The sequence below is a fragment of the Manduca sexta genome, chromosome 15 (genome assembly GCF_014839805.1).
Source record: "Manduca sexta isolate Smith_Timp_Sample1 chromosome 15, JHU_Msex_v1.0, whole genome shotgun sequence".
In the NCBI taxonomy this organism is placed as follows: Eukaryota; Metazoa; Arthropoda; class Insecta; order Lepidoptera; family Sphingidae; genus Manduca; species Manduca sexta.
In genome coordinates, this window is record NC_051129.1 from 5,849,967 (window position 1) to 5,864,980 (window position 15,014).

The 15,014-nt window shown below is 37.0% G+C and overlaps 1 protein-coding gene across 1 annotated transcript in view; it reads right to left on the reverse strand.

Moving 5' to 3' along the window:
* Positions 1-15,014, reverse strand: part of LOC115439966 (zinc transporter ZIP11) — a 58,193-nt gene that overhangs the window by 12,925 nt on the left and 30,254 nt on the right. The window contains exon 5 of the mRNA XM_030164071.2: positions 8,670-8,768. Coding sequence (XP_030019931.1) covers positions 8,670-8,768 — 99 coding nt within the window. The remainder of the gene's footprint in view (positions 1-8,669; positions 8,769-15,014) is intronic.

Here is a 15,014-nt window from a genome sequence, read left to right on the forward strand (position 1 = left end):
CGGATTTTTTTTCCCGAAAAACTATATCACGCGGGCGGAGCCGCGGGCAAAAGCTTGTTTGTAATATAAGTAGAGTAACTAAATGATGTAGATATGAATGTCATACAGCAATTGCAGTCAGTTTAACTTAAAGCAATAAAATAAACCGTAGAACTGTAATTAACTGAAAACTAATGCGCATCACAAACTTATCCATGTTCTGAAATCTCTTTTTTTCATATAGGTACGTAGCACGAATAATTAACTACAGTGATATATGAAAAGATTATTACATTTTACTTTTTTACGATCTCGTGTTCCAGAGATGGAGATCTTGAAAACAGTCTCGTGTACAAAACATTGATCACAAAGTCAAGTATCAGTGTGTTGTTAATTTTCACGTATGCGGGTGGTGGGGTGGCGGGGTGAGGTGTGCGGTGCGATGCCGAAAGAGGCCGCTAACGAATTGTTTTGGTGAAAGTGCGGGCCGGTGCCGCGACCACATTCCGACGAACTGGTCGAGGAGCCGCCGCTGTGGGAAACGCCGGCACCGGCCCACCCCACACGACGACCAAGCCCTATCTAACTACCACGGATGTAGACCAACAACCCGCTCTATTGTTACATCTACACTCACCATCTGCGAAAACTTCTTACAAAGTGCCTAGTTTATAATCTACTTGTGACGTCACTCCACAAAACTCAATTCAGCGCATGCGAATCGAGTACAAACCGATAAAGAAGAACTTTCAAAAGCTAGAGCAAACAAGAGTGGGCTAATGTGTTGTGTAACGCGAGGGCAGACAGGGGCAGTTGGGGGCTAGAACTGAGTCGAGATTAGTCTAAGTTAGGTAACAATGAGTTAATGTGGTAGTGAGCGCGATAGCTAGGTGGAATACGAGGGGAAACGGGTTTCGTGAAGTTGGCTTGGAGCGCGCGGCGAGGGCGGTGAGGGCGGCGGCGGGTGCGCGAACGTGATGTTATGTTATCGCATGCATTATTCAGCGGGTGGCGAAAGCGGCAATTTGCGACAATATCCACTGATTCGCAGAATTGCCGACTGTTGAGCTGCCGACAAGGCATAAAACAACGAGCTCCGTCACCCAATAACAAGTTGAATTTTAATAAAAGTTTGCAAATGAAATGTATGAACCGACCATTTGCACATTATATTTAGCTCACATGTTAATGCTTCTTACAGATATTTCATGATTTGTAGTATATTATAGAATCGAGATAGTTATGGGAATAGAAGTAGGCTAACCTGATTTACATTGTACACCTCAACTATAAAATTGTAAATATCATGTACATTTTTCGTAACCCTGGCTATAGACGTGTAACTGAAGATTACTCTGCCAAAAAACAATATTTAATATACCTAAATGTGTGAATTATAGTTTCGGGGTGAGATAAAACTGTTTTGCTTAACATATCAATAACACCTTGTGGACATATTTCTCTACAGTATGATTGAGCCAGCTTGACCGTGGTGGTAATAGAAAACTAATGTGAGAGACATCTTGGTGTTGTGCTTTGTATGCTAAGTGCGAATTGCAGAGGATCAAAATAAGAGACGGAGAGGTTGCATGTCACAAAGCTTACCTATGTTTACTGTCCTACTTTATTTTTGTTTTGTCGCAGGACATTTGTAACCAAACTGTGTCGCGACTGCCCAAGAGGTAAGCACCATCTAGAGCTTACATTTATAAATCACTGCACTCTGATGAGTGATGTTTACATTGACAACTATATCAATAAAATCAGTATAAAGTATTGGTTACTGTTTCTACTTACACAATCTAGTTTCGAAGCAGCATATACACGGTAGGTACCTACCCTGGCATTAAAAGGACTTACCAACTTGTTTAAATTACCTGTTTATGGCTTTACTAAGTGATTGACATCTGACGGTAGCCAGTTTGTTGATGAAGAATAGGGAACTTAGAAGTGTAACGTTAGTCAATCTTAAAGTAATTAAGTTAAATTATATTTAAATCGCTTCTTATATCAAAATTTAAATTGAATTGTTTATAAGAGTCAGGAAGATGAGGCTGCTGAGCTCTCGAAAAAGCGACACAACAAATAGTAAACATAGGGTAAATCAAAGCTGCGTATGTCAGAAATTGAAACGTATAAAAATAAACAATTCACAAACCAATTTATTTGTAAACTGTTTTATGAAGACGATAACTCCAAATAAAAAAAAAAGTTGTATATACAGTTCATAGGTATTATTTCATACCTAACAATTTGATTAAGAGAATGTTTAGAAATAGGTGACGCAGCATTGTTTGACTGTCATACACGACAGACGATACACCACAATCATACATTTTTGCAAAGTTTCGTTGAATGTATTCACACATGCTTAACGCCTATCTACGGGTAAATAATGTAGTATACGTTTACTACACTACTTAAGATGCGAAACTTTTGTAAGTGTAGCAAGTACTCGCACATCCGCGTTTTTATAATTCGTATTTAAAAGGGTCCGAATTGGGGGACAGTAACTTGAAAAGAAGCAACAAGGTCAGTTCTATTGTATTACACTACACTTTTGGGAGATTCTAGCTTTGCTTTTTCAAATGAGGTCAAAATTCATCAAAATAAACTCAAAGAATAAGCTGAGATTCGTCACAAGATACGCAACCTATGTGTTCTGAAAATTGATACGCCTGTAGCATACTTTGCACATGTTTATTTTTCAGTCCCATGCACGTCTAACAAGTAGCCTGTTTCTGAATAGTCCAAGACAACGTCTACGCGTAACAGTATGTTTAGTTGCATTCAAATTAAATATTAAGTAATATATCATTTTCAGAGACTGTTTAGCAATGTTCACATGATGAAAAAGCAGGCAGACTAACGCGTTTCGAAGAGTCGTGTGCTGTGATTAGACTTTCAAGAATCATTATACGACTTTGTCAGGCCATGAAGCAGCTTCTCGTTGTTCTTTAAGGAACTTCTAATGCTTTATGAAGGTTTTATACGGACATTTTCATCTGAAATCTCCATTACACTTGATCGGTTCGTTCTTTAATCTAGTCAAGAGCACGTTTTTACGATTTATACCCAAATATCATTGTTAGTCTCAAGTGTAGTTGTGAGCACTGATATGAATATTGACTTGACTTCTATCAGACCATAGAAATGTAATACCGCTGGCGTAGTGTAGGTGCAATCGTTCCACTGCTGTGTATTACATGTGAACTAATTCTTACTAACATTCAAAAGTAATTAGTGTATTAAAATAGACAAGTTAATTAAAAAGTAAATAATTTTTGGTGGTAAATACATTACTTGAGCGTGTGTATATGTAAATACATATCCTGTCCATTTTACGCTTCGCTTACTTTCTAAAACGTACAAAACTTTTTTGTACTACAAAGTAGGTCGAGCTTTTTTTAATAATTAACATACTAATTATGCACTGATATGAAAGAAAAACAATGTGGGCACAGAAACAAGTAATTTTTGTATCTAAAGCGGACTGGGTGTAGCATTTGTAAACAAATCATATTTGTCAATGGCGGCTTTCTTACTCAAGTTCAGTACTGTCGAATATTATACCATTATCAATATCTGGAGTTGCATAAATTTTATACGATTACATTAATTTACCTTCCATTTTTAAACACTTTATTATAAATCACTAACAAATATGTTTACTTTTGTGTTCAAAAGTATGCAATTAAGCAGTTCCATCACTTAGGTATGGGATCATCACCACAATACGCTGATATAGAGTGATTAGTGCATTGCCAGTGTTAAGGAAATAAATCTGGAGTTGCTTAAAAACAAAATACTTTTTGTATGAGAGCAGGGCAGTCTGACCATCACCAGGCTGTAACCTGGTCTGGGTACATCATAGCTATAATACTTATAAAACTGAAACCATTTTTGCATAATGATTATTTATGTTATCGCGCTTTTGCGAATATGTATTCATATAAAAATTTCAGTTGTGTTCTGAATGATGGAATAAAGAGTCCTACATATTAGTGTAATGTTGATGGAATTACCTCATGTGTGTTTAGTGTTAAAATTATGTTAAATAAATAGTTTAAGTTATAGTGTTATTGACAGTGCTCGGAGCTGCTGTTAGTTTAAAATATAGCAAGGTAACTAAACGGTTAAAAACATTTGACAAGATTAGGCGCAGCATAACGCAATATGCGCACAACAAACCGGCCTCGATTGCGCAGAACAGCGCCATCAAGGCTGGCAGCGCCTTCCGGGACGACTTCTTCGGGGCCCACGCGGCGACGGCGGTGGCCGGCGGCGGCGGCGGTGGCAAACATTGCGGTCGTAGCGTTGCTCTCTCGATTTAATTATTTAACTCTGAAGGCCGATCGCCCGGGGCGGGCAGCGGGCGGTACGCTGCGACTGGTCGGACGGGTGCGGTCCGGAAGAACGGGCAGACAGCGCGCCGCCGCCCGTGCGCCGCTCACACCACCAGACTCCACGGCACCGCAGCGACACATCGCACACCGAGCACACGCAACGCTAAAATTTCGAAATAGACGACTTTCTCGGGTCCAGTAACCGATGGCCATCTAACCAAATACCGCCTGTCGCGGCTCGCGGCGAGAACGGCATGCAGACACGCGGGCTCGCGCTGCCCAGCCGACGCGCAGCCGCGCTGCCTCGCTACAATAGTTGCGAACGACCCCGCCGCCTTGAGATTCCTTCCTCAAATATACAAGTATTTAGTATACCTATTGATAATGATAACAACCCACAGGTCTTCTCGAGCGTTAGCAATTGCTTGTGAAGAATTCAATAGTCGAATACACAACCGTCGGCATTAAATACTTACTGCCCAATTATAGGTAATTTAATTGAATAGGTTATCTAACGAATTAGCCACCTAATATGGTGCGTACATAAGCATGCTGCGAGCTACGTCACTGTGAGTCATGTGCGCATGCGGTGAGAAACGTTGACTAGACGCATTGTCTACAACAATGGATTACAACACCACTTGATCTGATTATATCATATACTGGAGCAAAAAACTTATGTGAACGGATTCATTTTGGAAATGTGACATCTATTTATTAGTGGGTATAAAACAATAACAGAAGTCATGTATCATATGTTTTTTGTTGATTATAGTATACTTACATAAAGAAGTTCCGCTTAACAACTGTAAATCGAATTGTTAAACAAACTTAAACATGTATCAAAACTCAAACACAATATGTAAAGACGTACAGGTTTGAAAAATGTTGCCAATATCCCGAATGTTTAAGACTCGTGAGACGTGCGAGTTAACTTCTTGCCGGGGCTGCATTCCTCGCTCCTTGCATTCCATACCTATTACGCGTTGTCTTGGACATTTGCTATTTGCCACAATCATATTTATTTATATGTGAATCGGTTTTAGAGACATATTAACTTGGAATTAATTACTCACTCACGATTAGAATATGTTGAAATAATTAATGTATCTATTAACATCTATACTCCGGCAGTTGATACTGGCTTTTGCCTGCTACTTCGTTTGTGGACGGACATATGCACTGAATAAATAGATAAATGCTTTATAAGTTCGCATTTTGAAAATACTGAAAAAGTTTAATTTATTTTTCTATATAAATAGTACGCATTTATAATGTAGCAGGTTATTTCTAAGTATAGAAATGTCAATAGCTCTATTTTATTACGGCTACGTGTAATATCATCGTAAAACACAAATTTGCTAATTAAAATTAAGATCTATTCGATTCGTGGGAAAAATGGACGCATGCCGGAAATGCTTGGTAAATGGCAAACTATTCTAAATAAAGCGGAAAGCGGGTGGAATGTTCAAATGTATGATTTTCAGTTTTTACATTACACGAAGTAATATCACCTGGTACTTTACATTTTTTTTTAGTTAAGCTGAGCTTAATGTGATGATAAAATAGAATCTTTATTGTTATGAAAACGACCACTGTAATTTTTCTCACACACGACACGTAATAAAAATTTGTAATTTACCTTGCTTCTAAGCTTAAATATATAAACTGCGCGAAATTCCGCTACAATGTTAAGCATATACACACCGTGTACCACAATTTCGACAAAATCCCGACACAATAAGTACGACTAAAGTTTAAAAATGCTTAAAGCTTCCATATAGGTTTTTGAGCAGCGCTAGAATCTTATCATGTCTGTACGGGCTTGTATTACATATTACAGATTTAAAAAAAAAAATTGTTAGGTACATGTCGCATTTCAGATTCATAGTTATTAAATAGCGCGTATAGGCAGGAGATTTAATATTTTAGGATGCAAATATACTCTAAAAGGTAGACAGGTGCGACTGATGAAATTACGAATCGCTGAGCTTATTCTTTTATGATGTGACAATAGGAACTCATACTACACTGTGAACAAGTCCTAATTACACTTGCATAAAAAGTACGGTTATATAATATTGTAAACATAACATAAATATCGAACATAGGTACTGGAGTATACGATGATGTAAACTCTAGACACGTGCATGATTAACAATGTATACGTAGCCAATGGTTAGTCAAATTTTTTATTAACAATCTGAATTTTTTTTCTTAAATTTTGATGATTATAAAGTAAAAAACCCTTATTATTAATTGGATTAGAGTCCTAATTCGGTCTTTCAAGTTTAATTTATATTTTAAAACGTTAAGTAAAGAAGTTAAAATTAAACGACTCAGAAGTTAATATTCTCAATTCGAGTACTCTACGAAAATCTAAATAGTATAAATTAGTGACAATAAAAATCTGCATTAAATATAGGTTCTGATGAAAATCGTATCACGTGACTGCGTATCTGAGAGTAAAAATGTAGTGGACGCAAAAGCTCCGTCCGATGGGGTCGTCGTTCGGCGGACATTCGCCCGGTCTCCCGAGCCGGCCAGGATTCCCACTTGAGCGCATTCTTGCCCCCTTTTCCATATAAAGAATTAAGAATCAAGAGCATTTCACAAAACAAAAATGACACCGCCGCATTCCGGATCGCTTTTTGAAATTAAGATATCAGATGTAATCCTTTAAAGCCGATGTGAGATTGTACCGTTTACACGAAAACGAAAAGTTATTACGCTATTATGGAATCTAATTTAATCGTGAATTATGATAATTTGTGTGGAAAATATTTTAAAAGATTCTCGTGATATTAACATTATAGGTAAAGATGCTATCAAGACGAGAATGTGGACACACCCGATAATTACCTCTTTGGCACTTCATCCAAATTCTATTGGCACGTACGAATTCCCATAATTTTCTACATTAATAACAAAATAAGCCGGGGAACGCGTTTTTACCCGTATTATGAACTCTTATAGATTTTATATGTAAATAAAGTGTTTTACCGGGAAAGTTTGTGTGCGAATATTGTAATGAATTATACCCTATATGCTTTGCCAAGGCAACATAGAAACTGAGCAAAATTTATGGGAAAGGAATAAGAAAAATGAAAGAGCATTATAATTTCTAAATAGGAACTTATAGACATGTTGAATAGAGTTGGTTATTAAAAACAAACTAGAGTGCAACGTACTCAGCACGGAGTGAGTGAGCGACGGTATCAAAGGCACATCCATAAAGAGTTGACGCGTACGTGATTTTCGTAGTTCCCGAGCGCTGCGGCCGGCCGGCGCCAACGCAGCGGTTCCCAGAACACAACGGAATGCGACTATTTACAACTTTTACCTATTTGGTAACGTTTACAATGCGTGCACGTACTACAATACGCTACGCAGATGTAACCTTTTACTCTCACAACATAATGCACGCTTGTATGCGGACAAAATATTTCGTGTACAGAAATTTTAATGGTATATCATTTAAAAAAAAAAAGCGTCTTTGCTCTGTGATATATGAGTAACCATATTACAATAGTATACTGTTTGAAATATTTTCAGCCAAAGTTTTTGGCTCGTTTAAGGCTATCCATGTAGTCGAGTGGCGAGTAGTTCCGACCGACAACAGTCGCTAAATGAATTAGCCTGAACAGGAATGGGGTCGGCCAGTCTGGCTACGTTGGCATCCGGCCTAACGACGAGCGCGCGCGCATTCTCTAGCAGCGCGAGCCACGATCTAACAGTAGTAAAGAAAAAATACAGTAGCACAGTCGCCGCTAATTCCGCGTACTCACACTTTTACCACACTAGCAACGCAATACGAATGTAGACGGAAACTATTTTTATTCGAAACAATGTTTAGAAAATAATATTTTTTTATTTCTTAGATGTTAATCTATAGTGTGGCGCAGATGCGTATTTGATATGTTTTTACAGATTAAAAAGATTTTATATAATCAAATATTAAACATATTGCATTTGATATAAGTTATTCAAATACACATTTTATTCATGACACCCCACGCAACCAGCTGCGTAGTGCATAATACTCGTACATTAATTTCCTAGTACAAAATAACATTTTGGCACGCTGAGGTTTGCTTTTACTGTGTACAGTGCACAGAGCAGTCAAAATTCGACGGTTGTGGCGATTTCGTTACGCTGTTACGAATCTTGTAATCGACTTTGGGAAGGAAAAATTAGCTCAGAAATTGTTCATGCAATAAATGTTTTTGGTTAACCTTTCTAAAAATACCACTCAGAACAGATTATATAATACTATACATTTATTTTATGCAGATTGCTAAATCATTCGTGACCATTAATATAATTTAAGATATTAATACGTACCAGAATGATCTCCATACTGAGAAGCCAGCTGCCTGCAGAGGTAAACTTACAGCCAAACCTTCTGGGAAGTTTTGGATGCCGATGCCTAACGCCAAGTTCCTGCAAAGAACAAAATAATCGTGTATATTCCGTGGGATAAAACATTCACCTGATAAAAGTACAAATGAACTGAAATATATGTTGCCTCAAACATGGTAAATTTCGAAAAAATATGGAAAATAACAAGAAGTTTTAAATTCAGACCTGAATTAAATAACTTAAATATATATTCGCAAACATATTAGATTATTCACTAATCACAGCAAACAGAGCCATAATGCTACCATTTGCAAGCAATACTAAGTAATTAATGTACATTGTAGCAAATAAAAGCAGTAACGGATATATGGTAGCAGTGACACATTCCTCGAGAAGACAGTCGCCCACCCCTCCGCCCTCCCCCACTCCCCGCCGGCCACACTGCACCTGCGACCCTCACCGTTGCTCGCTCTAGGAATGCGAATAACTGTACAACGTACAGCCTCCGTCACCGTTAAACACAACCGTTTCTACGATGCAACACAACTTACCGCTCGTAATATATTGTGCAATACCGTAACATCATACAATTTGTACATTTTGATCGTCTTTACTTATTACATACGAGAGTTAAAAATATTTGTAACGTGCGTTCGTAGAAAGTGTTATGATTGAACGCTTCCACTAAATACTATAATTAAGGCCGTACTCTACATTTTCAGAAATTTCGCTGATAAATGTCGAATTATGTAATATGTATGTACTTTGATGTTGCTGTAAGTGCCGAATTTCTAGAAAATATTTTTAAAAGTTTCACATATTATGATATTTATAAACGCAGTCTATGAGAGAACATTTAAGTCACGACATTGATGATCTTCATCCTCATCAGAGGCGGTGGCATCGATTTTCATATCCAAGTAGCGTAGATTTCTTTAGATGTGACATTAACGGGATCTCGAAACGCAATGACAACTAAAAGTACTAATAGCGACGTAAACGGAAGCGTTGGGAATTTCTGTTAAAATGGTTATCTTAATAAACATGTACGGCGGCGCGGAGGCTTTGAGCTCGGTGAAAGCTGGCCGGTACGAGCGGCGCATGCGCTGACAAACCGCTGCCGATCAATTGAGTTAAAACTTCCATTATGAACAACCACTGTAGGTATTTTACCGGTTTTGGTTAAACGTCAAATTTCCCAAACAGGAAATTATAGTTTACTTTCTGAAACATTTATTTTCTCTTTCGCTGTAAATGTCATGGAAATTTAATTATTATTCTGTATAAATAAGGATGCGAAAACATGTAAACAGTTCCTGGAGTTTGGTTTGATATCAAGACACAATGTCGGGGATAGAGATGAAATAAAAAAAAAACATGATGGTATATGAAATATTATAAAATTAATATTAAATTTATGAAAGTCTTATGCTCATGGTAAGATAATTATTGTAGTAAATAAATCATTAGTTACGAATTACCACTATCGTTAAAAGTTCCCTCACATTGAGCTCTAAATAAATAAACACCAACAGTTCAAGCCTAAGAGTGTCACATACAACAATACACAGCCATACAGTTGCACTAATCTACGTAGATCCTGGCTACGTGGGCTTCTGAGAAATGTTATCAATAAAACAAATACAAAAGACGTTTGGTTCCAATATTCACTACTCAGGTTTGAAACTAACGTGGATTAAATAAAAAACACCCCTGAGCGGCAATTGAACCTGTACCCTGTGTTTTCACAGCGGATTCATTGCCCGCTGCGCCACCGATACGAAGTTTAGTGTAAACTATTAACGAAGTGATTTATTAAGCAGCTCGGGGGCGGGCGGAAAAGTAGGCAATGTTATACGTAATTTATCTTCGAGAACGCAGAAGTTTTTTATGATGGTTTAATATGAATACTTTAATCACATTAGGATTACATTAATAAGGTCCTTGTGTGTAGATATGGTTATATGAAACATAAGTACTGAGGGAAGCTGGCTATATAAAAATATGATTTATTGTAATTAAAATGAAACGAAGGGCTTCATTGTGTGTAAAAGTTATTTGTATTAACATTGTCTTCTATGCTCAGGATACAATATAACTACATTGCAATCTTTAAAACCAATGCATAATAAAGTATAAAATTTACTTTAATTGGATTTTAAATTATTAAGAAATGATCGCCACGTAAAGATGCAGAAAAGGTATCCTCGGCCATACAACCACGAGAAACTAACACTACGGACTTGAAATGCCACTTAGTGTAAACTATCACTTTAAAACAGCCCTAAAATACTTAGGTAAATAAGGCCTGTACTAAAGAAGATATGTGAAAAAATTGCATTTATTAATACCAACAGTTTAAAAATGGCAACAGCCAGCTAATGGGTACCTATTCCTTAACAAACTCAAGTGCTGTCACTTCTTTCAGTTGCTCATTTACTGGACATTAGAATCCACAAGAGCTCTCTACTTTCCTGGCATAATGTGATGACGAGTACCACAAGAATGTACCGATCGAATAAAACTGTATAAAGCAGTATTAGACTTTGAGAGACGTCAATAAAATATGCTAGATTGTAAGAGTACCCTAGAAATAATCAATAGTAATACGTTTCGATATACCAAAAAAAATATTACTAATATTAATGCTCCGGGAATTTTTATCTACTACTTCATTAGGCGCAAATATATAAAATACTTATTATACCCACTCATTGATAGATAGACTATAGGTTTCAAGTTATTTAAGGGATCCAAAGTTATATCTGGGATGGCGAAACGGGCGGAATAGAGCGACCCCGGCAATTGTTCTTACTAGCACCACTTAGCTGCAAAAGTCAATATAGCATACATATTATCGCTGAATTTCATTTTTGTATTTACAATAGAATATTGAAACATAGAGTTATAGTCATTTAGTCCACAAAATATAAGGATAAATACGGGCTTTAAGATCTGGCGTTGAACTAAACGTCTCTCGATGGTTGACTATACTATAGTATACCTGTCTATTATAATATAGGAAAATAGAAACAAGGATATATAGTCGAGTTATTCCATTAACCATAGCATATAGGAAAGAGAAGAATATTTATCGACAATATTCTTTTATTTTGGATTAAATGCTGAAATGGCTTATTTTGTGATGTAGAGGTCCCAGTTTTGAGTTATTAAGTTGAAGCAATTTTTCGGTTTGTGAAACATTGTACATCGACGATAAAATTAATATTTTAGAGTAGCGATATCAAGTCAAATAATTTATTTTATACCTATTTATCAAAAATGCCATTGCAGTAATTTATAAGACCACAAGGAAAAGTTTAACATGACATGGGCATGACTAAGTTTTATATTACTGCTTAAGTTAATACATGACTTTTGGAGGTTGTTTGTGAATAAATAAAACATCACAAGAGGTTATCACCTCTATTTGAACTCTACCTTGTCGCATAAAGCCAATGTTTTGCAATTTTCATCTGACATCTAACAGTAATCATAGATTTTTCATTCATCAGTCATTTCTAAAGTTCGGATAGGAATTTGAAAACAATATCTCAGTATGAGGACCATACCTACCTGGTATTGAATACAAATTCTTGTAAAACATTATCTAGTGATATTATTGCGATTATATACTTACATGTGTATAGATACAGATAGAGATGTAGCGAGTACACTAATTGTTGGCCGAGTTTATTCCGTTTTAACACTTTACGGGCCTGGCTCATCGCCGAAGCAGATTTCAATCCCAAAAATCAGAAGTGTGTTTTAAAACTAAAAACAGACAAATGTTTACAGGCCTATTTAGGAATCGAACCTCCCTGTCTATAACCTAATACGCTCCGACTAAGTATATATAATAAGAGGATACAGACGCGAAGTGGCGGCATTAATGTGTATGCATCTCATAGAAATGTGTATTATGATTATTCTCTCTTGCTATGCAAACAGGTACCATTACCTAGGCAGTAAACACCTCAGAACATCTATGTCTTATAAATTCTCAACATTATAATATATATTTAAACACATAACGTGAATTATTTATTTACAATATTAACAATATTAATTTGTTTAAATATGACACTATTTACTTTACTTGCGTTTAAGCCCTCTATTTCCAAACATCACAATCATTTATCGTACTAATGAATTTAAATGCTGCTTTCTTTAAACGGATTATATTATACATATTTATAATTTCTGTGACCAAAAATGAGTACAAAATATTATATTAACTGCAGTAATATCTAGACCACAGATGTCAATTAAAATTGTTGTATTTTTGAAGTTTTACAATTAAAACTCTTATGTTAGGCATGTTTACATAACACCCTAAAGGGAAATGCTAAAAGTGCAATAAAGACCCTATAACTAATTCTTTTCACTTAATTGCATATTTAAATGGGCACCATACATTCCTGAACATTCACCATTTCTAAATAATTGAGTCAAGAATGTACTTATGCGGCGAACAAAGAAAACGCCTCTTACGCTCCATCGCTTTAACTGTCACTGCGTCGTGGAAACAGCAACACAAAACCTATTATGTCAACCGATACTTATAGAAATTTTATAAGTGAACGGAGTAACTCTGACTCCGGATACATCCGAATTCCAATTACATCACAGACGAGTCCATTTCACTTTCCGACCTACCCGGAAGTGAATTCCTAAGCACGAGCATACGGCGCGGCCAAATTTTATATCGAGCAAACGACAATAGACTCTATGCAAAGTACTCATAGAGTGGCTCGAGTATACATCGACTCGAGACGTTTAAGATATACTCTGAGGCATGCAAGAAACGGCGAAGCGGATGTGAACGTTTCGGGGCGACGATCAAAATGTGACTTAATTTTTGAGCGATAAAGTGTAAATTCTCTTCGTTCGTCAAAGAGACAGTCGCGAAAGTAGTGGCAACTTTCACGGCACGATGGGGGTGCAAGAGGCGGCCGCGCGGGGCCCAGCCGACGGCCCATTGACGACACCGTGACCTACATACCGCGGCTCCATTCATACCGCGGAGTGGCGGCGCGGAGTGCACGCGCAGGACTCTAAGCCCGTACATTTGCTGCTCACATTGTCACGCCGGAATTTCCATCGACCACTTACACAACCTCATGTCAGCGGTTGTCGCAATCGGACCTACGCGCTGTGGGCCGAGGTCGCCTCAACATCACTACACTTGTTCAATTAGAGCCTTCAATATCATGCGCAATCAAACAAACAGTTTTCACTCCATAAGCATTGCCAACTACGTTACATTCATGTATCGTAACATAATTCCTAAGTGGATTGGTTTGCTTATAGCTATTTATCACCAAAACAAATGATAAAAAAGAAATCAAGACACATATTATATATAGTTTTTGGCCAAATATTATTGGACACTTTTGAAAATAGAAAATGAATTGACTAATTTATTTATACATAAGAATCACAAAAATTGTCCATAAACTATAGCATAAGCTCTGGCTCTGTACTGCGCTAGTCATCCTGAGCCATTACGCATCTTGTATGGCCTGGTTATTGCACTGACTTCAAAAGTCAAATTCACGACTGTTGTTTAAGGGCATAAATTGAATTATTGGTCCTAGGTAACTACTGCTTCTTCCTATTCACGAAATTTGTCAGTTAACTGGACCTACCCCACCAATAACCATAAAGGAAAGCCAAGCAAATTAGCAAGTGGGTCACTCGAAAGTGAATGATCACGGCCGCTTATCAACACCCACAATACTAAAAGAAACGTGAGTGACACACGTGTCGGTCTTCCAAAAAAGGAATAGGGAAATTGGGAGACAGTATATATAAATCCTGTAAAATTAATTGTTAGGCTTAAAGACATATCTATTATTATTCATATGTAAAGAGGCTATTTAATTCCGATAAGTTTGATTTTTTACAAAACAAGGTATGTTAAACACTGAAGCAGTTCGGAGATAAATAAGTCTTTTGGGAAGGATACAGGAAGTTTTATGTTTACGAATAACATAAGGCACTCAGATAGTATTTTTTGTGTTTACCATGCTGCATCCAGGTTCACAGAATGACAGGTCGTCTCGACGGGATAAGTATACTATTGATACATCCATAATGTGAAGTACGCCATAAATCCGTTCCCGGCATTTATCAGAAATAGGAACGAAATAGTGGAATATGTTGAGTTTCTGGCAATTTCAGTGACTGTTCAAAATGTATGATGCCAGTCGGTTAATGGTATTGACAACTGTCTATTGGGCGACTCTAACACACAATTAATACACTTCGCCATGGCGTGACATACACTACTCCTACATAATAATATCGATTTGAGGAAACCGA